The sequence below is a fragment of the Mus pahari genome, chromosome 8 (assembly GCF_900095145.1).
Source record: "Mus pahari chromosome 8, PAHARI_EIJ_v1.1, whole genome shotgun sequence".
NCBI classification, from domain to species: domain Eukaryota; kingdom Metazoa; phylum Chordata; class Mammalia; order Rodentia; family Muridae; genus Mus; species Mus pahari.
The window spans coordinates 106,086,488-106,109,415 of record NC_034597.1 but is presented as its reverse complement, the minus strand read 5'-3'; the positions used below and the strand labels follow the sequence as shown (position 1 = coordinate 106,109,415).

At 40.8% G+C, this 22,928-nt stretch overlaps 1 protein-coding gene across 2 annotated transcripts in view; it reads left to right on the top strand.

The window, feature by feature from the left end:
- The window catches only part of Uggt2 (UDP-glucose glycoprotein glucosyltransferase 2), a 123,073-nt gene that overhangs the window by 95,328 nt on the left and 4,817 nt on the right, over positions 1–22,928 (top strand). For both annotated transcript variants that reach the window (XM_021203351.2, XM_029541886.1), the window contains 4 exons: positions 2,180–2,340; positions 3,685–3,799; positions 8,290–8,406; positions 11,372–11,498. In XM_021203351.2, coding sequence (XP_021059010.1) covers positions 2,180–2,340; positions 3,685–3,799; positions 8,290–8,406; positions 11,372–11,498 — 520 coding nt within the window. The remainder of the gene's footprint in view (positions 1–2,179; positions 2,341–3,684; positions 3,800–8,289; positions 8,407–11,371; positions 11,499–22,928) is intronic.

The following is a 22,928-nucleotide window of genomic DNA, read 5'->3' as shown; positions in this document are numbered from 1 at the left end:
AGAGCCATGGGTCTCTCCATGTGTACTCTTTGATTGGTGGTTTAGTCCCCGGGAGCTCTGGGGGTACTGGTTAGTTTGTTGTTCCTCCTATGGGGCTGCAAACCCCTTCAGCTCCTTGCCGTCTTTTCTCTAGCTCCTCCATTGGGGACCCTGTCCAATGGATGGTGATTCCCCCAGAACTTCTTTTATTGTTGAGAATAGTTTTTGCTATCCTAGGTTTTTTGTTATTCTAGATGAATTTGCAAATTTCTCTAACTCTGTGAAGATTTGAGTTGGAGTTTTGATGGGGATTGCATTGAATAGTAGATTGCTTTCTGCAAGATGGCCATTTTTACTATATTAATCCTGCCAATCCATGGAGATCTTTCTATCTTCTGAGATCTTCGATTTCTTTCTTCAGAGACTTGAAGTTCTTGTCATACAGATCTTTTACTTCCTTAGTTAGAGTCACACCAAGGTATTTTAGATTGTTTGTGACTATTGTAAGGGGTGTTGTCTCCCTAATTTCTTTCTCAGCCTGTTTATCCTTTGTGTAGAGAAAGGCCACTGATTTGTTTGAGTTAATGTTATATCCAGCTACTTCACTGAATTTGTTTATCAGGCTTAGGAGTTCTCTGGTCAAATTTTTGGGATCACTTAAATATACTATCTCATCATCTGCAAATAATGATATTTTGACTTCTTCTTTTCCAATTTTTATCCCTTTGATCTCCTTTTGTTGTCTAATTGCTCTGGCTAGGACTCCAAATACTATATTGAATAGGTAGGGAGAGAGTGGGCAGCCTTGTCCAGTCCTGGTTTTAGTGGGATTGCTTCGAGTTTCTCTCCATTTAGTTTAATGTTGGCTAGTTTGCTGTATATTGCTTTTATTATGTTTAGGTATGGGCCTTGAATTCCTGATCTTTCCAAGACTTTTATCATGAATGGGTATTGAGTTTTGTCAAATGTTTTCTCAGCATGTAATGAAATGATCATGTGGTTGTTTTTTTTTTTTTTTCCTGGAGTTTGTTTACATAGTGGATTACATTGATGGATTTCCATATATTGAACCATCCCTAAATCCCTGGGATGAAGCCTACTTGATCATGATGGATGATCGTTTTAGTGTGTTCTTGGATTTGGTTTGTGAAAATTTTATTGATTATTTTTACATCGATATTCATAAGAGAAATTGGTCTGAAGTTCTCTTTCTTTGTTGGGTCTTTGTGTGGTTTAGGTATCAGAGTAACTNTGGCTTCATAGAACGAATTGGGTAGTGTTCCTTCTGTTTCTATTTTGTGGAATAGTTTGAGGAATATAGGTATTAAGTCTTCTTTGAAGGTCTGATAGAACTCTGCACTGAACCCATCTAGGCCTGGGCTTTTTTTGGTTGGGAGACTATTAATGACTGCTTCTATTTCTTTAGAGGATATGGGACAAACACACACACACAGGTTAGGGAAAGAAAAATATTCAAAAAGTAAGATTTTTAAAATAAAATTCTCTTACCTTCCCTCGTCGTTTTCACTAGTATTCTTTTGGTAAGCTTGAGACAACTGAAAAGTAAAACAGGACAGGGGAGAGGCTCGGGGGTCAGAAGGGCTTTGTTCCCTTGCCTAAGACCCACAGTCAACAACTCCAGTTCCTAGGGATCCAGTACCCTCTTCTGGCATCTATGGGCATTGCACCACCTGGTTCACATGCATAACTTGCAAGCACCCATATATAGAGATAGATAGATTTATATATAATATAAATATTTTTTAAAAAACTGAAAATTTAAAATACATCAACATTTTCATTTAAGCTACTTTTTAAATCAAGACTGACTTTATGATTCAAATTAATATTTTCCAATATAAATTTATACATTGAGGAACTAAGTGTTGTATGCTATTGTGATAGTTAACCCCTTCCTGAAATATGTGCTTTATAAACTAGCTTGCCTATAAATGTTATCACTATGTATTCCTACTGATAAGGCCATAATTATTTAGATAAAGAGCATAAAATTTATGTTTTTTTATTTGTAAGAACAAGGAGGAAAAATTAATGTGTGGTAAATTCATGTTGTATGATGATGGACGGGAAACGTACCTTCTGTTTCTGCGCACTGAAGCAGTAACTTGAAGTTCACGTGGACTGAGTCTGTGCTGCTGTGCAGTTTGCACTGTACAGAGACACTGTTCTCATTGCTTAGGTCGTGAGACATGACCTAAAAGAACTTCGAGATTTTGATCTGGGTGGAGCTCCTTATGGATATACTCCATTTTGTGATAGCCGCACTGAAATGGATGGATATCGTTTCTGGAAAACAGGATACTGGGCATCACACCTTGTAAAAAGGAAATACCATATCAGGTAAGACAGTGTGTGTTCTCCTTCATGACTGATTGTCATGTACGTTCACACTTGTCTTAGTCAGGGTTTCTATTCCTGCACAAACATCATGATCAAGAAGCAAGTTGGGGAGGAAAGGGTTTGTTCAGCTTACACTTCCATACTGCTGTTCATCACCAAGGATGTCAGGACTGGAACTCAAGCAGGTCAGGAAGCAGGAGCTGATGCAGAGGCCATGGAGGGATGTTCTTTACTGGCTTGCTTCCCCTGGCTTGCTCAGCCTGCTATCTTATAGAACCAAGACTACCAGCCCAGAGATGCCCACAAGGGGCCTTTCCCCCTTGATCACTAATCGAGAAAATGCCTTACAGCTGGATCTCATGGAGGCATTTCCCCAACTGAAGTTCCTTTCTCTGTGATAACTCCAGCCTGTGTCAAGTTGACACACAAAACCAGCCAGTACAACACTCATAACTGATCTGCATCTGTGAAGCCCCTGGTGTACATGAACTCACGTGAGTTCTCTCACAGTCTCGATGCCCTGTTGTCTGTTTCATAGGTGAGGAAACTGAGGCAGTCCACGTTTAGAGTGATCTGCTCAGGCTCTCCATGGCTAGCACTTAGTTGAACCAAGAATTGGAACCAAATGACTCCAGTTAGGTCCAGCAGTGTGCACCTAACTGCTGCAGGAAGTAAGTGTGGTTTGTCCATTACAAAGTGCAGAAGCTGTCTTCCAGCAGTTACCTGTTTGTAGGGCTATGAGTTTCATGAAAACCTGGAGATGTTTGAGATAACCCTAAAATACATAGATCTTTCCATAGTTATACAAAACCTCAACGTCGGCAAAATACCAGAACACTGGACTCAAATTTCTGAAAGAAATATTTGTAACTCTAAGGTATCCACCCTAGTTTGCTTTCTATTGCTATGGTAAACACCATAACCAAAAGCTACTTAAGGAGGAAAGAAAAGAGTTGGTTTGATTTTGCTGCTTACAGTCCACCATAAAGGGAAGTCTGCACAGGAACTCCAGGCAGGAACCTGGAGACATGAAACACTGCTTCCTAGCTCACTCTTTCTTCCATAGCTTGCTTTTATACCCACAGACCACCTGCACAGGGATGGCACCACTCACAGGGGTCTGGGCATTCCTACATCAATTATCAATCAAGAAAACACACCACAGACTTGCTCACAGGCCAGTCTGATGGAGGCATTTCTCTAATCATCTCCTCTTCCCAGGTATGATTGGGAAGTCTCAAGTTGACCACAAAACTAAATAACACAGCCTGTGTAGCTAAGCACTGCTATAAAGGGGAGAGCAACAGAAGCCGCTCAGACTACTAAGGAGTGTTACTTTTTCAGTGCCTTGTACGTGGTGGATCTTAAGAAGTTCAGGAGAATCTCAGCAGGTGACAGGCTCCGGGGCCAGTACCAAGCTCTCAGCCAGGATCCAAACAGTCTCTCAAACCTTGATCAGGCAAGTCAACTTTTATGACAGATTTTAATAACTAAATATATATTTGTGGATAAAATGTTTCAGTCCTTCATACAAACAGAGTTGTTTCTTTACCACACCTCTTTTACAAACTTATTCTCTTTATACACATACTTACCCATAACTTTCTATTTGAAGCTCAGAGTATTTCTTATCCTAGCACTGTTCTCACTTTTCCCTTCCTGAATCTACTTATTCCTCCTTCTCTTACACCTGTGTTACTTCCTTCTCTAAGACCTGTCTCATTTCCTTCTCTGCAGCCAGTCTCATCTTCTCTATGGCCAGTCTCATTTCTGTCTCTTAAACCTGTCTCATTTCCTTCTCTGCGGCCTGTCTCATTTCCTTCTCTGTGACCTGTCTCATTTCCTTCTTTGAGACCTGTTCCATTTCCTTCTCTGTGACCTGTCCCATTTCCTTCTCTAAGTCCTGTCTCATTTAGTTGCCTTCCTTTCCTTCATTCCAGTCATGACATACAGTCCTTCACATGCAATAAGGCCCCCTGTACCTCTCATCTCTTTTGTGTCCCCATTCAGCTTCAACAAAACTCATTCTCCAGTATCCCTGAAAACACCTGTAAAGTGAGAATTTCTGGGTTCTTCAGAGACTCAGTTAAGATGTAATGTTTTGCTGGTGCAAAAAGGTGAAAGAATGTTTTATAGAAGCAGACACAGGTGATGTTTAGAAAGAATGTAAATATAACCCTACAGACGGTGGGAGCTCAAGCTTTGCTCTGCCTTTCTAATCTTTGCTGATGACAGGCATGTATTGGTTCACCTCACTTTGTGTTGTTGAGCTTTGACATCATAAACAGAAACTCACCAAAGAACTTGATGTGAGGTTCCTGTAGCTTCTTGCTGCTTCCCCAGACTTGGGCCAATTGGCAAGCCTCTCAGTTTCTTCTGGATTGACCTGTCCCTGCTGGTTCATGTAGTATCTGCCCAGTGAACTGGACTGCAGCTGCTGGTTCGTGTGTAGTATCTGTCGAGTGGACTGGACTGCAGCTGCTGGTTCGTGTGTGGTGTCTGTCGAGTGGACTGGACTGCAGCTGCTGGTTCNTCTGTCGAGTGGACTGGACTGCAGCTGCTGGTTCGTGTGTGGTGTCTGTCGAGTGGACTGGACTGCAGCTGCTGGTTCATGTGTGGTGTCTGCCAAGTGGACTGGACTGAGAAAGACGAAGATTGGAATCGCCCCAAAGAACTATTTCTGAACAGGTCTACTTCCTCTGTGTCATAATAACCTTTCTTTTCCACTACCTCTGATATATGGTGGGCTAGAGGGGAGGTTAAATTCCTATTAAAGGTTATGGAAAAATATATGCTTGTCCACCTGACAAGCACCTTTCCCTCACATTCCATTAAATTATTCATTATTGCCCTAAAATATTTCGGATAATTTAAGCAGATATGAAAGACAGTGCAGCTAAAAATCCTTACTATTTCTATTTACTAAAATCATTCATATATTCCCTTAGAATGCTTTAATTCTGGTTATAATATATGTGTGTGTGCATATGTGTGTATGATTGATTTTTGGAGAAGAAATAAAATAGGAAAATGTAGAAAGGAGTGCAGAATGGCCAGTGAGGTTAGGGCTTTCAGTGTAAAGTAGGTACCCATTTGTTCCTATGAAGGCTGAGTTTGAGTAGGTTTCTTATGGAGGCCAGAGAATCGCTCACATTGCTGTTCCCAGTGCTAAAAGTGGGCATTTTGAGTTTGAGGAATATAGGGATCTTGGTTATTTCGAGATTAAATGCATACCTACTTGCATGTATGTTACCCATGGTCTTGTACATGATATTCACGGATCTTAGTTATTTCTTTCAAGATTAAATGCATACCTATGCGCCAGGCAGTGGTGCCGCATGCCTTTAATCCCAGCACTTGGGAGGCAGAGACAGGCGGATTTCTGAGTTTGAGGCCAGCCTGGTCTATAGAGTGAGTTCCAGGACAGCCAGGGCTATACAGAGAAACCCTGTCTCAAAAAACAAAAAACAAACAAACAAAAAAAATACATGCCTACTTGCATGTATACATTACTCATGGTCTTGTACATGATATTCACGGCTTTATTTTCAACAGACAGAACCCAGGAACAATTTTGTATTAGCTGTCTACTGGCACATAATACCTCAGTGTAAAGCCTAGTAGCTGTTTGTATGTGTCAGGAGTCCGAGCAGGCATAGCTGGCATAGCTGGAGGCTCCTTTGCACCTCTCAGTATCAACTCCTCTGGTGCTTGATATCACAAGTCCATCCCCTGATTTGTAGAACTTCTTCAAAAGCCACTGCACTACATATTCATTCCTCTGCCAGCTATGGGTTGTAAGCAATATTTGCCAGATAGCCTTATCACCAGGGCAGGAGAGAGGTCAGAGAAAGAGGAAAGACCAACAAAAATGAAGAAAAAGTCTATAATGTTCTTGTTTTTTTTTTGCTTTAACACGTTGATTTTACATATTAATGGAATTCAATGTGGTATTTTCAACAATATTGCCTGACTGAAGCCAGCTTCCCTGCCTTTCACTCCTGTTTGCTCGTCCTTTTGTCCATCCTCCTCTTCAGGTTGGACTTCATTAGTTCCAGCACGTGAGGAAAAACATGAGATGTCGATCTCTGTACTTGTCTCACTCAAGGTGGTGTTCTCCACCTCACATGTGCTGCAGATGACAGGATTTCACTTTTGCTTGTTTCTCTACTCACTTTTTTATTTTCTTTTATATATACATGATTTTATATATCTATACAAAATATAGAAACTCCATATGAGATACAACATACTTGCCTTCCTGAGATGGGCTTAATTTGTTTAGTGTGATGCTCTCTAGTTGTAGTCATTTCCCTTCAGTATAATATACTTCAATAGGATTTCCTTCTTCCTGTTGCAAGTGATGTCATTTCCTTCTTCCTGTTACCCCAGGTATCTCTTTCACTGATTTACAACAGCTTCTGAATAACAATCCTCTCACTTGCAGATAACAGTAGCTTCATCCCTTCTTAGACTACGCATTTCTATTCCCTTTTCTTGATTTACTACACTTTTCTAGAACTTCCTCTAAGATATTTAGTAGGACTGGTGGGAGTGGAGCCCTAAAATTCTGAAGCATAGGGTACATAGGATTGTAATGCAAAGCACTTTCATTAGGTAGGTATTTTGCCTTGGTAGTATGCTTAGAAGTCTGCATTTCTAAGGAGAAGGAAGTGCTGCGCAACCCCCGCCCCCACCTCCATCCTGCAGAGGTGGGGCAAAGTCACACCAAAGCAGAGTTTGAGCAGCTTCCACAGCCTCCCACTGCAGCTTCCTTTATTCTCTCTACAGCTCACCACAGCTCTCTATGGCAGTTCAGCTTCTCCCTCTCTGCTTCTCAGCTTCTCCTCTTCTCAGCTTCTCCCCAGCTTCTCCCACTTTATTCTGGGATCGCCCAGTCTATCCCCTTCCACCCTCTGCACTCTTCACTCATCATCCAATCAGCATTCGGCACGCTCTGTACATGAGCCATGGACACAGACAGGGTGGGTGTTGATAGGCCAGTGACTCAATATCATGCTGTATGACGCTATACGTCAGGCAGGCAGCATGTAATCACTCAAGTGTGCATAATCAGGTTTTTGGTAATCAATCAGGGAATCATGGGGCTTGGCCATGAACCAGGGTGCCATCTTGGCTCACAAGGCCACACCCACTTCCCACAAGAAAGGACTCAATGACTGGCATATAAATAAATATCTCAATAACAATACACTAAATCTCTCTAAAAGACTGTCTTTAGCTACTAGGCCCATTTTTGTTTTAATATGCTTAAAACCATGTGCCAGTAATCCTTGCTTAGAAAGCTTGAGCATGCAGAACCAGGAAATTGTTTTTGCAATATCTTTACCAATGAAGAGATGAGAAATTGTTTGAGAATGTGGAGAATGTGATTATGCTCCACACAGGTGCTGGAGCGGGGTCTCAGAGGTTAAGAGGTTAAGTACTGCTCTTCCTGGGGACCTGGGTTTGTTCCCAGCACCTACAGTAGTGGCCTGTGACTGCCTATAACCACAGTTCCAGGGGAGTAGGTATTCTCTTCTGGCCTCAGCAGGCACCAATTCCATACAGATAGACAAAGCACCCATACACATAAATAAAGGTAAATATTTTTTAAATTTAAAAATGAAGTAAGCAGCAAGAGCAGGCACATATCAGTACTGGTTGTGTTGTATACTGTTTCTGATAGTTAAGGGAGTAGAGACTAGACAGCCAGTGAGGCTGTGCTCAGCAGGCAGCAGAGTGCAGTTCTCAGACCCTCCTCTTCGTCTCACTCTGATGTGGTTCTTTGTCATGAGTTCATACATGACATGACACAAAATTATTAGCTGCAATTAGGCATGTCAATCTTAACATTTGGAGATATCTGAAATTGGATGGGTTTTTATGATAATTTAAAGTTTAAAAGGCAACTTCATTCAGTCTCTAGCATATTGTTTTGTTCCATAGGATCTTCCCAACAACATGATTTACCAAGTTGCCATCAAGTCTCTTCCTCAAGACTGGCTGTGGTGTGAAACCTGGTGTGATGACGAATCTAAACAAAGAGCCAAAACGATCGACCTGGTGAGCAGCTGTGTCCTCATTTGCATATAAGCTACACAGAATGTTCACATTTAAGTATGTTGTTTTACAAGTCACATGACACACATATTATTGCCCTACTTCTCAAGCTTTGTCACTTACGCATTTAGTAAAGAACTGTGCTCAGGGTCCCTAAGCTACCCGAAGGTGTGCTGATTGTTAGGACAGAAGTATAAAGGTAACCCATGACAAAGATAAATTCAAAAGAAAGTGCAAATGGAACATGTGAGACCCAGGGGATCTGTGAGAAGAGCATGTCTGTGAAACATGGGCAGAGGAGGAGAAAACCGGAGTTTTCAGTCAGTCAGTAAACTAGGGATAGAGAAGACCAAAGGAGAACTTTACCACAGTGTATTATAGATAACCCAAGTACATAGAACAAAGAAAGTATATTCTTCAAATATATGTATGCTTCAAGGGCGAATACCAGTTCCTTTATGCAAGCAGACCCATCAGAATAAAAGCATGTTTCTCAGCAGATATTTTAAAACCATAAAGGCTTTGAACAATGTCTTTCAAACTCTGAAAGGCCACAGCTGCCAAACCAGAATGACAAATCCATTAAAACTTTCAAAACTGAAGGAGGGAGAAAAACTTTTCTGAGATCTCTCTACTAGATTGTCTACTATAGAAGAAGGTAAGCAGGTAAACAGGAATTGCGAACACGTCTTGAATCCTGAAGTCCTGCTTTCTGGTAGGCGTTGGTGATGTGCTTATATAGCCAAATCCTGAAGTCCTGCTTTTTGGTAGACGTTGGTGATGTGTCTGTATCCGAAAGACGAGCTTTTGGTTTTGGATGACAGGTCTCACCTAACAATAGCTGTTGCAGTAAATCTCCTCCCAGATATGCCCCGGCAATGAAAACACAACACAGTTAATATGAATACATGCTGTGCGCCTAGATTGGTCAGATCTACCGCTACACTACTGTCTTCCACATCTATGAGACCCCTTAGAACTTGAGGTTTCTCCAGGCCATGTGCTTCTGCTCCACTTTTCTTTTTCCTCCTCCTCCTCCTCTTCCTCCTCCTCCTCCTCTTCCTCCTCCTCCTCCTCTCTCTCTTCCATTTTCTCCTCCTTCTCTCTCCCAACCTTCTGCTCCACCTTCCCTTTTTTCTGCCCAATCATCAGCTCTCCTTTATTTTACAAATTAAGGTGGGAAGCAGTTTTACAGGAAGTCAACTGAGTATTGACTCATTCATTGTTCCCAGCCCCTCACAGGAGAATGAAATTAATATAAAAAATAATTAGCCCCAAGGCTATCCACAACACAGAGAAAAGGATGGCATGAATTTTAGTGTTGGCGAAATTAAGCTCTTTTTCAGAAACATTTAAAAATTAAGGAACATGGGGCCAGAGAGATGGCCCAAGGGTTAAGACGAGGTGGAAAGCATCTACAGTGTTTGCCAAAATATCACAAGAATGGTCTCTAGCCCAATGCCAATACTGTTTGCTTCTGAAAGCTCTTGAGCAAGGGCTACACAGTCACACTACTCCAGCACTACTCTTCCAGGACACTTTCAATGTCCACCCACGTTCTAATCCAAAGTTCCAAAGTGTTCCATACTTCTCCAAAAATCAGACAGGACAGGCCTGTCACACCAACAGACAGCCCCATGGTACCAACCTCTGTCTTACTTGTCTATGGCTGTGGGAAGACACCATGTTCAAGGCAACTTAGGAAAAGAAAGTGTTTACTGGGGCTTTATAGTCTTAGAATCCATGACCATCATGGCATGGAGCATGTCAGCAGTCAAGCAGGCATGGCGTTGAGCAATCACTGAGAGCTCATATCTTGTTGTACAAGCACAAGGCAGAGAGGGAACTAACTGGGAATCCTGTGGGCTTTTGAAATCTCAAAGCCCATCCCTAGTGACACACTTCTGCTAACCAGTCCATACCCCCTCATCATTCCCAAGCAGTTGCACCTACTAGGAACCAAGCATACAAGGATATGAGCCTGTGGGGGCCATTTTCATTCAAACCACCACATGAGCTTAATAGAAAAAGAGAGGAAAGTGTCTGGTAGGAGGAAGGGCTTGGGAATAGCTTGCCACTGAGCTGCTAGTCAGGGCATCTTATAAAGAACATATGGCAGAAAAGGACATGTGGTTGGGCTGTGTTCTAGTATGCCAGGTTGGGCCATCCACAAGGTGTCCATCTGCCTCCTCTCAGTTTCTGTCACATCCTTACTTAGAGCTCCCAAGCAAGGGTGAGTGATAACATACAACTCTCCAGCAAGGGCATTTCCAGAACAGCTGCTTTGGGCTTGCTTCCCTGGCTAACCATATTCTCTCTCCAGTCATCATCTGTAGTAAACTGAAGCACAGGATTGCATTGCTAAGATCTGAGTCCAGGCTTGTCTTCCAGTCTTAGTGATCCTCATTGAAAGAATTGGGCAAGACTCCAGTGTAATAAAGATTGTTGTGGAGTAGAGTAGTATAATCTTCATTAGGCAAGAGTAGACAATTGCCAGAAAAACTATCGCTCCAGTCTACATAGTAAGCATGTCTTGTGTTACGTTTTCTGAGCTGTGTCAGTGTTAGGCCTTTGCTTTGTGCAGGTGATAGATGGGTCTGTCTTAGATCAGGAAGGGACAGAGAGACGTGATGCGTTCCATAGCAGAGCGCATTGTTGTTCTCTACCAGAAAGCTTCCTTGTATGTTCTGTTCTCAGACTCATATCAGTAATTAAATTCATGTTCTGCTCCTTCATTTCACAGCCTTTGACAATAAAGAGGCGGACAGGCCAGCCCCAGTGCCCTTTAGTCTGGCTCATGTGTAGCCACCCAGTACACAGTGGGCTGTGCTTTTCATAGTGGTATTATATCATGTCTGTCCTAGTGACATACTAAGTCTCCCAAGTGTTTCCTTTGTTTCCTGGAATGTGGTCTTTGTTGTTCTTGTTGTTGTTTTTCTTTTACTAACAATTTTTGTTTGAATTTTAGTGTAATAATCCCAAAACAAAAGAACCCAAACTAGAAGCTGCTGCAAGGATTGTCCCAGAATGGGTCGAATATGATACAGAAATCCGGACACTATTAGATCATCTTGAAAATAAGAAGAAAAGTCCAAGTAAGTGTTTGCCCTGTAGCAACATGTGCTATCTATGCTGTGCTGATGAGCTCAGAATGAGTCACAGTCTTAGTGAGCCCACTAAGTTATTTTAGTGTTTCATTAAGAAAGTATGTGATGGGATTCAGACTTCATTTTAGGGACTGGAGAGATGGCTGAGCAGTAAGTGCACGAACTGCGCCTGAGGGCACTCAGGTCCAGTCCCCAGCACCCACACGCTGGTTCACAGTCATCTGTAGCTCCAGATCCAGGCGTCCTCATGCCTTCATCTGGCCTCCGTGGACACTTCTCATTCACATGGCACACACACACATATGAAGGGAAAATGCACAGAAAAAAAAATCAAATCAATAACTTTAAATTTTATTTTACATAGACTAAGCTCACAAGTTTTTATTAAAATGTATATTAATTGCATATACTAATGACTTTCTCTACAACATTAAGACCACTTAAGACAGAATATAGCTTTAATTTACATATTTATGTCAGTGAGTAGTGTATTTACTAAAACAGAGGATAGAAGTAAAAGAAATTTTATTTCTAAGATTATACTGAATTTTCCAAATGTGAAAGTCCAAACAAGCCCTCAAAACTAGAAAGAAAAAGCCATACGTACCTCACAAAACCTCGCCTCCCACCTGGGAAATTAGCATTTCCGACCCACTCTTCCCTTGTTCAGTCCTAATATCTTTAGTCATGAGTTAAACATCTTGGAATAGATTTTCTTCTACTTGTATTTAAAAGTTGACATTAACATTTTTTCACCCAAACTAATCTTTCAACAAAAGCGTTTGTCTTTCTAGGAACTTAGTCACTTCATCCAGGGTATCTAATGTGTGCCATTCATTGAAAATTAATACTTATTCTCTCAACCCTCCCCTCCCCCCCAACTGCTCCCAGACACCCCCCATCACACACACACTCATACACAGAGAGAGAGGGGGAGACAGACAGACAGACAGACAGACAGACAGACAGACTCCACTTCTTCAGAAGAGAAAGACCTCCCAGGGATGTCAACTGAACAGTTATAGAGAGATGCAATAAGACTAGGCATTTCCCCTCATATTAAGGCTGGAGGAAAAAGGTCCCAAGAACAGACAAGAGTCAGAGACACCCCCACATACACTTCCAGTGTTAGGAGTCCCACAGTAAGACCAAGCTACAGAAACATAACATATATACAGAGGACCTAGGTCAGACCCATGCAGACTCAGTGCTTATAGCTTCAAGGGGCTTGTGAGCCCCTCTGAGCCCTAGTTAGCTGATTCCATTAGCCATGTTGTCCTGGTGTCTAGGTGTCCTCAACCCTCTGACTGCTATACCCCTCCCACCCTTGGTTCTGAGTTTCTGCATCTGCTCTCACCAGATGTTGGAGGAAGCCTGTGGTAATGGTTGGGCAAGACACTGATCCATGAGTGTAGTAGAGTATCATTAGGAACCCATCCTTTGACCTTTTAGCCAGTCATGTTTGGTTCTGCTCTGAGTCTCTGGGCCATCCAGTTTCTAGTTCCTGGACATCAGGCAGTTTTAGGCATGAGGTCCCAGGGTTAGGCCATTTCCACAAGCTCTAAGCCAGCCACTATTGCCCCAGCACATCTTGCTATCAGGACAGGTTGTGGGTCAAAGGTTTTGTAGGTGGTTGGTGTCCCAATAACTGGATGCCTTGCCTGATTACAGAAGATGGCCACTTCAGGTTCCATATCCCCCATTACCAGGTGTCTTCACTATGGTCACCCTCATGGATTCCAGGGAGTTTCTGTTACACCAGGTTTCACATTCCACCCCCCAAATCCTCCCAATTCTAGACATTTCTCCCTAGATTCTCTCCCTCTACTCCTCCCCCTGCACCAGACCCCTCATCCCTACCCACTGAAGCTCACCTATGAAATCTATTCTATTCCCCCTCCCCAAGGAGAGCCTTGTGTCCCCCATTGAGCCCTCCTTGTTACTCATCTTCTCTGGGTGTGTGGATTGTAGCATGATTGTCCTTTATTTCACAGCTAATGTACACTTAAAAGTGAGTACATAACATGTTTGTCTTTCTCTGTCTGAGTTATCTCACTCAGGATGATCTTTTCTAGTTCCATTCATTAGCCTGCAAATTTTATGATGTCATTTTTTAACAGCTGAGTAAAACTCCAATGTATAAATGAATCACATTTTTTTATGCATTCTTTGGTTGAGGGACATCTAGGTTGTTTCCAGTTTCCAACTATTATAAACAAAGCTGCTATGAACATAGTTAAACATCCTTGTGGTATTATGGGAAGTCCTTTGGATATATGCCCAAGAATGGTATAGCTGAGTCTCGAGGTAGATGGATTCCCGGTTTTTTAAGGAACTGTCATATTAATTTCCATAGTGGCTATACGAGTTTGCACTCCCACCAGCAATGGAAGAGTGTTCCCTTTGCTCCACATCCTCACTAGCATGAGCTGTCACTTGTGTTATTGATCTTAGCCATTCTGGCAAGTGTAAGATGGAATCTCAAAGTCGTTTTGATTTGCATTTTCCCAAGGAATAAGGATGTTAAACATTTCTTTGAGTGTTTCTTAGCCATTTGCATTTCCTCTGTTGAGAATTCTCTTTAGATCTATATCCCATTTTTTAATTGGATTATTTGGTTTGTTGATGTCTAGTTTCTTGAGTTCTTTATATATTTTAGAAAGTAGATATGGAGTTGGTAAAAATCTTTTTCCAATCTGTAGGATGCCTCTTTGACCAGTTGATAGGATCTTTTTTCCTTACAGAAATTTTCAGTTTCATAATGTCCCATTTATTGTTGATCTTAGTGGCTGTGCTGTTCTCTTTGGGAAGTTGTCTCCTGTACTAATGAGTTCAAAAGCATTCCTCACTTTCAGTTCTATTAGATTTAATATCTAGTTTTAGGTTGAGATCCTTGATCCACTTGGACTTGAGTTTTGTGCAGGGTGATAGATATGGATCTCTGAATTTTTCTATATGCAGGCATCCAAATTGTCCAGCACCATTTTTGAAGATGTGTCTTTTTTTTTCAATATATATTTGTGGCTTTTTTAAATTAAAAGTCCAATGTCTATATGTATGTGGACTTATGCCTGTCTATGTCTTTGATTTGATTTGATTTATGATACTACCATGTGGTATTTATCACTGTAGCCCTGTAGTGCAACTTGAAATTGGGAGTGGTGAGGCCTCCAACAGCTCTTCTATTGTTCAGGGTTGTTTTAGCGATCCTGGGAGTTTTGTTGTTGTTGTTGTTGTTTTGATTTGTTTTGTTTTTCCATATGAAGATGAGAATTGTCCTTTCAAGGTATGTGGAGAATTGTCCTTTCAAGGTATGTGAAGAATTTTTCTGGAATTTTGTTGGGAATTGCTTTGAATCTGTAGATTGTTTTGGTAGGATGGCCATTAGACTTGGTAATCCTACACAGGTCCATGAGCATGGGAGGGCTCTCCATCTGAATTTTTTTACTTTCTTTCTTTCTTTAAAAACTTGAAGTTCTTGTCATACAGGTCTTTCACATGCTTAATTAAAGTTACCCCAAGATATTTTATATTCTGAGAGTATTGTGAAGGGTGTTTCCTTAATTTCTTTCTCAATCTATTTGTCATTTGTATATAGGAGGGTACTGATGTTCTGTTTTTGTTTTTGTTTTTAATTAGTCTTGTATCCAATTACTTTGTTGTAAGAGTTCCCAGTGGAATTTTTAGGGTCACTTATGCATACTATTATATCAGCTGCAAATAGAGATGGTTTGACTTCTTCTTGTCCAGTTTGTTTTGTCTGATCTCTGTCAGTTTTCTTATTGCTCTGGCTAAAACCTAAAGAACTGTATTGAATAGCCAGGAAGAGAGTGGGCAGCCTTGTCTTGTCCCTGATTTTAGTGGAAATGCTTTTAGTTTCTCTCCATTTAAATTGATCTTAGCTATAGAGTAGCTGTAAATTGCTTTTATTATGTTTAGATCTATTCTTTTGCCCTTAATCTCTCCTGAACTTTTATCATGAAGGGGTGTTAGATTTTGTCAGTGGCTTTTCTGGCATCTAGTGAGATGATCATGTGGGTTTTTTTTTTTTTTTTCTTTCAGTTTGTTTAGATGGTGGATCATATGGACTGATTTTCTTGTTCATAGGATGAAGTTTACTTGATCGTGGTAAATTATCTTTTTGAGTTCTTAGATGAACTGTCAGTGTCTGTTGTTATGTTCCCTTTTAGCTTCTGATTTTATTAATTTGTATAGTCTGCCTCCAACTTTTAATTTGCATAAGGACTTGGCCATCTTGTTGATTTTTCTCAAAGAACCAACGCTTTGTTTCATTGACTCTCTATATTGTTCTCTTGTTTCTGTTTCTTTGATTTCAGCCCTGGGTTTGGTATTTCCTACCATATACTCCTCTTGGGTGTGCTTGCTCATTTCTGATCAGAGTTTTCAGGTGTGCTGTTAAGGTGCTGGTGTGAGATCTCTCCAGTTTCTTTATGGAGGCGCTCAGTGCTATGAGCTGTCCTCCTAGCACCACAGTCATTGTGTCCCACACATTTGAGTATGTGTGTCTGCAGCTCATTTTCACTGAATTCTAGAATGTCCTTGATTTGTATATTTCTGTCCTAATCCAGTAGTTATTCAGCAGAGAGTTTTTCAGTTTCCTTTACAAAAGTGCGTGTCCTTGCATTCAGGGCACAGATGTTAAGAATTCCAACTCTCAATTACCATAGATGGAGAAATCAAGATATTCCATGACAAAACCAAATTTACACAATGTCTTTCCACAAATCCAGCCCTACAACGGATAACAGATGCAAAAACGCCAACACAAGGAGGGAAAGTACACCCTAGGAAAAGCAAGAAAGTAATCTTCTTTCAACAAACCTAAAAGAAGTTAGTCATGGGAACATAAAAATAACTTCCAAAAAAAAAAAAAAAAAACAGGAAGAAACAAACAATATTCCTTGATATATCTTAACATTAATGGACTCAATTCCCCCAAATAAAAAGAATTGAAATATTTGGAGTTTCTGTCTGTGCCTGGAGCTGATCCTTTGCCACAGCTCTCCATACTCAAATACCAGCAGAAGATAGTTGGTCTCCTGGGAGTGCAGACACACCTGTAAGCACAGGTAAGACTACTACTTCTACTCTGCTTCTGGCCCAAGAGAGACCTGCCTGGAACTCTCAGGACACAGGAACTGAGGAACAGCCTGGGACAGGATCCTCCTAGTTTCCATCTGCACCCTGGACCTTACCCTGTGTCACAGCTCTCCATACCCAAATTCCTCCCAGAGATCTGATCTCCCAGGAGTGCTGACACACAGGCTTGTCAGAGGGACAAGCCACAGTCAGAGTCAGGAAGACCAGCTAAAACCAAAGATAACCAGAAGGTGAGAGGCAAGGACAAGAACATAAGCAACTGAAACCAAGGATGCTTGGCATCATCAGAACCCAGTTCTCACACCACAGTGAGCCCTGAATACCAGCAACACACCAGAAAAGCAAGATTCTAATTCAAAATCACATCTCAAGATGATGATAGAGGACTTTAAGTAGGACATAAATAAATCCCTTAAAGAAATACAGGAGAACACAGGTAAACAGGTAGAAGTCCTTAAAGAGGAAACATAAAAATCCCTTAAAGAATTAAAGGAAAACACAACCAAACAGGTGAAGGAATTGAACAAAACTAGGATCTAAAAATGGAAATAGAAACAATAAAGAAATCACAAAGGGAGACAACCCTGGAGATAGAAAACCTAGGAAAGAGATCAGGAGTCATAGATGTAAGCATCACTAACAGAATACAAGAGATAGAAGAGAGAATCTCAGGTGCAGAAGATACCATAGAAAACTTTAAAACATCAGTCAAAGAAAATGCAAAAAGTTCCTAACCGTAAACATCCAGGAAATCCAGGACACAATGAGAAGAATAAACCTAAAGATAATAGGTATGGAAGAGAGGGAAGATTTCCAGATTAAAGGGCCAGTAAATATCTTCAACAAAATTATAGAAGAAAACTTCCCTAACCTAAAGAAAGAGATGCCCATGAACATACAAGAAGCCTGCAAAACTCCAAATAGATTGGAATAGAAAAGAAATTCCTCCCACCACATAATAGTCAAAACACCAAATGCACAAAACGAAAGAGAATACTACAAGCAGTAAGGGGAAAAGGTCAAGTAACATATAAAGGCAGACCTATCAGAATTATACCAGACTTCTCACCAGAGACTATGAAAGCTAGACGATCTGGGCAGATGTCATACAGACCCTAAAAGAACATAAATGCCAGCCCAGGCTACTATACCCAGCAAAACTCTCAATTACCATAGATGGAGAAACCAAGATATTCCATGACAAAACCAAACTTAAACAATATCTTTCCACTAATGCAGCCCTACGAAGGATAATAGATGGAAAATACCAACACAAGGGAAACTACACTCTAGAAAAAGCAAGAAAGAAATCTTTAAACAAACCTAAAAGAAGATAGTCACAGAAACATAATTCCACCTCTAACAACAACAACAACAAAAATAACAGAAAGCAATAACCCCTATTCCTTAATATCTCTTGATATCAGTGGACTCAATTCCCCAATAAAAAGACATAGACTAACAGACTGAATACATAGACAGGACCCAGCATTTTGCTGCAAACAGGAAACACACCTCAGTGTCAAAGATAGACACTACCTCAGAGTAAAGGGCTAGAAATCAATTTTCCAAGCAAATGGTCCAAGAAACAAGTGGGAGTAGCCAATCTAATATCGAATTAAATTGCCTTCCAACCAAAAGATATCAAAAAGATAAGGAAGGACACTTCATACCCATTAAAGGAAAAATCTAATAAGAAGAACTCTCAGTTCTGAACATCTGTGTTCCAAATGCAAGGACACCCACATTCATAAAAGAAACTTTTTTATTATTTCTTTATTGTTTATTTATTTATTTATTTATTTTGGTTTTTTTTCGAGACAGGGTTTCTCTGTATAGCCCTGGCTGTCATGGAACTCACTTTGTAGACCAGGCTAGCCTCGAACTTAGAAATCCTCCTGCCTCTGCCTCCCGAGTGCTGGGATTAAAGGCGTGTGCCACCACGCCTGGCCATAAAAGAAACTTTACTAAAGCTCAAAGCACACATTGTACCTCACATAATAGTGGGATACGTCAACATTGCTCTCAACAATGGACAGATCATGGAAACAGAAACTAAACAGAGACACAGTGAAACTAACAGAAATTATGGACCAAGTGGATTTAACAGTTATCTATAGAACATTTCATCCTAAAACAAAAGAAAATGCCTTCTTCTCAGCACCTCATGGCACCTTTTCCAAAACTGACCATATAATTGATCACAAAACAGGCCTCAACAGATACAAGAAGATTGATGTAATTCCATGCATCCTATCAAATCACCATGGACTAAGGCTGGTCTTCAATAACAACAAAAACAACAGAAAGCCCACATACATGTAGAAGCTGAACAACACTCTACTCAATGACAATTGGGTCAAGGAAGAAATAAAGAAATTAAAGACTTTTTAGAGTTTAATGATAATGAAGGCACAACATACCCAAACATATGGGACACAATGAAAGCAGTGCTAAGAGGAAAACTCATAGCTCTGAGTGCCTCCAAAAAGAAACTGGAGAAAACATACACTAGCAGCTTAACAGCACACCTGAAAGCTCTAGAACAAAAAGAAGCAAATTCACCAAGAGGAGTAGACAGGAGGAAATATCAAAGCCAGGGCTGAAATCAACCAAGTAGAAACAAAAAGAACTATACAAAAAAATCAACAAAACCAGGAGGTAGCTCTTTGAGAAAATCAACAAGATAGATTAAACCCTTAGCCAGACTAACCAGAGAGCACAGAGACAGTATCCAAATTAACAAAATCAGAAATGAAAAGGAAGATATAACAACAGAAACTGAGGAAATTCAAAACATCATCAGATCCTACTCCAAAAACCTATACTCAACAAAACTGGAAAATCTGGATGGCATGGACAAATTTCTAGACAGATACCAGGTACCAAAGTTAAATCAGGATCAGACTAATGACCTAAACAGTCCCAGTTCGTCTAATGAAATAGAAGCAATCATTAATAGTCTCCCAACCAAAAAAAGCCCAGGATCAGATGGATTCAGTGCAGATTCTATCAGGCCTTCAAAGAAGACCTAATACCAATACTCTTCAAACTATTCCACAAAATAGAAACAGAAGGAACACTACCCAATTTGTTCTATGAAGCCACAGTTACACTAATACCAAAACCTCACAAAGACCAAACAAAGAAAGAGAACTTCAGACCAATTTCCCTTATGAATATTTATGCAAAAATACTCAATAAGATCTTGCCAACCTAAGATTAAAAATTCAGGTGACAGCAGATGCTGGCGAGGATGTGGAGAAAGAGGAACACTCCTCCATTGCTGGTGAGATTGCAAGCTTGTATAACCACTCTAGAAATCAGTCTGGTGGTTCCTCAGAAAATTGGACATGGTACTACCAGAGGACCCAGCAATACCTCTTCTGGGCATATACCAAGAAGATCTTCCAACTGGTAATAAGGACACATGCTTCACTATGTTCATAGCAGCCTTATTTATAATAGCCAGAAGCTGGAAAGAACCCAGATGTCCCTCAATAGAGGAATGGATACAGAAACTGTGGTACATTTACACAATGGAGTACTACTCAGCTATTAAAAACAATGAATTTATGAAATTCTTGGGCAAATGGATGTATCTGGAGGATATCATCCTTAGTGAGGTAACCCAATCACAAAAGAAGTCACTAGATATGCACTCACTGATAAGCGGATATTAGCCCAGAAACTTAGAATACCAAGATACATTTTGCAAAACACAAGAATAGCCAGAAGCTGGAAACAACCCAGATGTCCTTCAGCAGAGGAATGGATACAGAAAATGTGGTCCATTTACACAGTGGAGTACTACTCAGCTATTAAAAACAATGACTTCATGAAATTCGCGGGAAGATGGACGGAACTTGAAAGTATCATCCTGAGTGAGGGAACCCAGTCACAAAAGAACATGCATGGTATGCCCAAAAGTTCAGAATACCCAAGATACAACTCACAGACCACATGAAGCTCAAGAAGAGGACCAAAATGCAGATTCTTCTTAGAAGGGGGAACAAAATACTCACAGGAGGAAATATGGAGACAGTGTGGAGCAGAGACTGAAGAAAAGGCCATCCAGAGACTGCCCCACCTGGGGATCTATCCCATATACAGACACCAATCCTTGACCCTATTTCAAATGCCAAGAAGTGCTTGCTAACAAGAGACTGATATGGCTGTCTGCTTAAAGGCCTTGCCATTGCCTGACAAGTAAGAGGTGGACGCTAGCAGCCAACCCTGAACTGAGTGTAGGGTCCCTAGTGGAGGAGCTGGAGAAGGGACTGAAGGAGCTGAGAGGGATTGCAGCCCCATGGGGGGAGCAACAGTGTCAACCAGCCAACTCCCCTTCCCCCCAAAGCTCCAGGGACTGGACCACTAGCCAAATAGTACACATGGAGGGATCCATGGCTCCAGTTGCATATGTGGCAGAGGATGGCCTTGTTAGACATCAGTGGAAGGACCACTGAGAGATTCTCTCTTTCATCTACTTTGTTCTGTTAGTGATGCTGTGTCTGTAGTTTCTGCTTGCTTACCTAGATTTTCCAGTTCCAGTTCCTTCAGTATGTGTTTCCTTTATTGCCTCTCTTTCCATTCTCAAGTCTTGGGCCATTTTATTCATCTTCTTACACTGTCTTTTTCTTGACTTTCATTAAGGATTTACTCATGTCTTCCATTTTTATTTGTTTGTATTTTCCTTGATTTCTTTAAGGGATTTATTCACTGATTCTCTAAGGACTTCTGTCATCTTCATAAAGTTGGTCTTAAGGCCTTTCTCTTGTGTTTCAGTGGTGTAGGAATATCCTGACTTATTGTTGTAGGATAGCTGGGCTCTGGTGATGATGTCTTGCCCAGGATATTGTTAATTATGTTCTTACTGCTGGTGTCTAGGTATGTAGCTTTGAGGTCTAGGTGCCGCCTTCTGGGTTTGTCATCGTTGGATGTGTTTGTTGTCCTGTTTTATCTCTGGCCTTCTGGCCTATATGGTGTGTGGTTGAGCAGGGGGTCTCTGCCTGAGTTTGGGGCTGGAGATCTGGTGGCCAGCGTGGCCTCTGCTTGAGTTGAGGGCTGGTCTAATGGCAAGTGTGGCCTGTGGTTGGGCAGGATATATTTATCTGCCTAAGGGAATCCAGAGAGTGCAGACGGTTCAAGGGTGTAGAAGGTTCGAGGGTGTGTGTCCTCCCTGGACTTCTGATGAGTGTGGCCTGTGGCTGGACAGGGGATGTGGTACCAGAAATCACACTCAGAACTTAATACATGCTAGACACACACTCCACTACTGACTTGCACCCCAGTCCTGCTTCTCTTGACAACAGCTAAACAGGAGAACACATGTCCACGTTCATTTATCTTTTCTGCCTTGACAGCTGGGCTGTTTGTATTTCTTAGCTATTGCAAATAATGCTGCTCTGGGCAGTGAAGTATCTCTTTGAGTCTCTACTTTCAATTCTTTTGACTACGCAGAAATGATGAAAGTGGATGAATCGAGTGCTAGGTGTTAAATTTTTGTTACTCTCCATACTATTTTCCTTAGGGTTACAAATGAACCCGTTTTCTGGCTCCGCCCCATCCTCACCAATACTGTTCCTTGTTGAAAGATTTTAGGTTTTGTTGCTTTTCTTTTTTGGCAGCTGCTACCTCAGTCTCACTGGGTTTTTTTTTATTACATTTATCTAATTATTGATTGTATTGAACATCTTTTTCTATATTTATTAGCCATTTGTATATCTTCAAAGACAGACTTGTTAAAATCTTTCCCCATCTTTGAATCAATTGGGGTTTTTGGTGGTAGTGGTTTTGGGTTTGGAGGGGGGCTGTTGTTGTTTTTTGTTTTGTTTTGTTTTGTTTGTCATTTAATTCTAAGAGTTCTGTATTTAAGATTAACACCTTATCACACCTTACCACATAGTTTGTGCATATTGCTTTCATCTTTTAGATTATATTTCTCTTGAGAATGTGCTGTTTAATGCACAAAGTTTTTAAGTTTGGTGCATTTTTTTGCTTTTATTGTTTATGCCTTTGGTTTTATAATGGAAGAAATCATTGTCAAGTCCAATGTCATTAACCTTTTCCATGTTTTCCTTTAGGTCTTTAATATATTTGAGTTAATTTTTGTATATAGAGTAAGATATTGACCAACTTTGCTCTTTTGCATAAGAGCATCAAGTTTCCCCACGTCATTTGCCATAGAGGCTATCCTTCCTATCTTGTTATGCTGTGGAGGCTGTCCTTCCTGACAGAGTATCCTGTTATGCTGTGGAGGCTGTCCTTCCTGACTGAGTATCTTGTTATGCTGTGGAG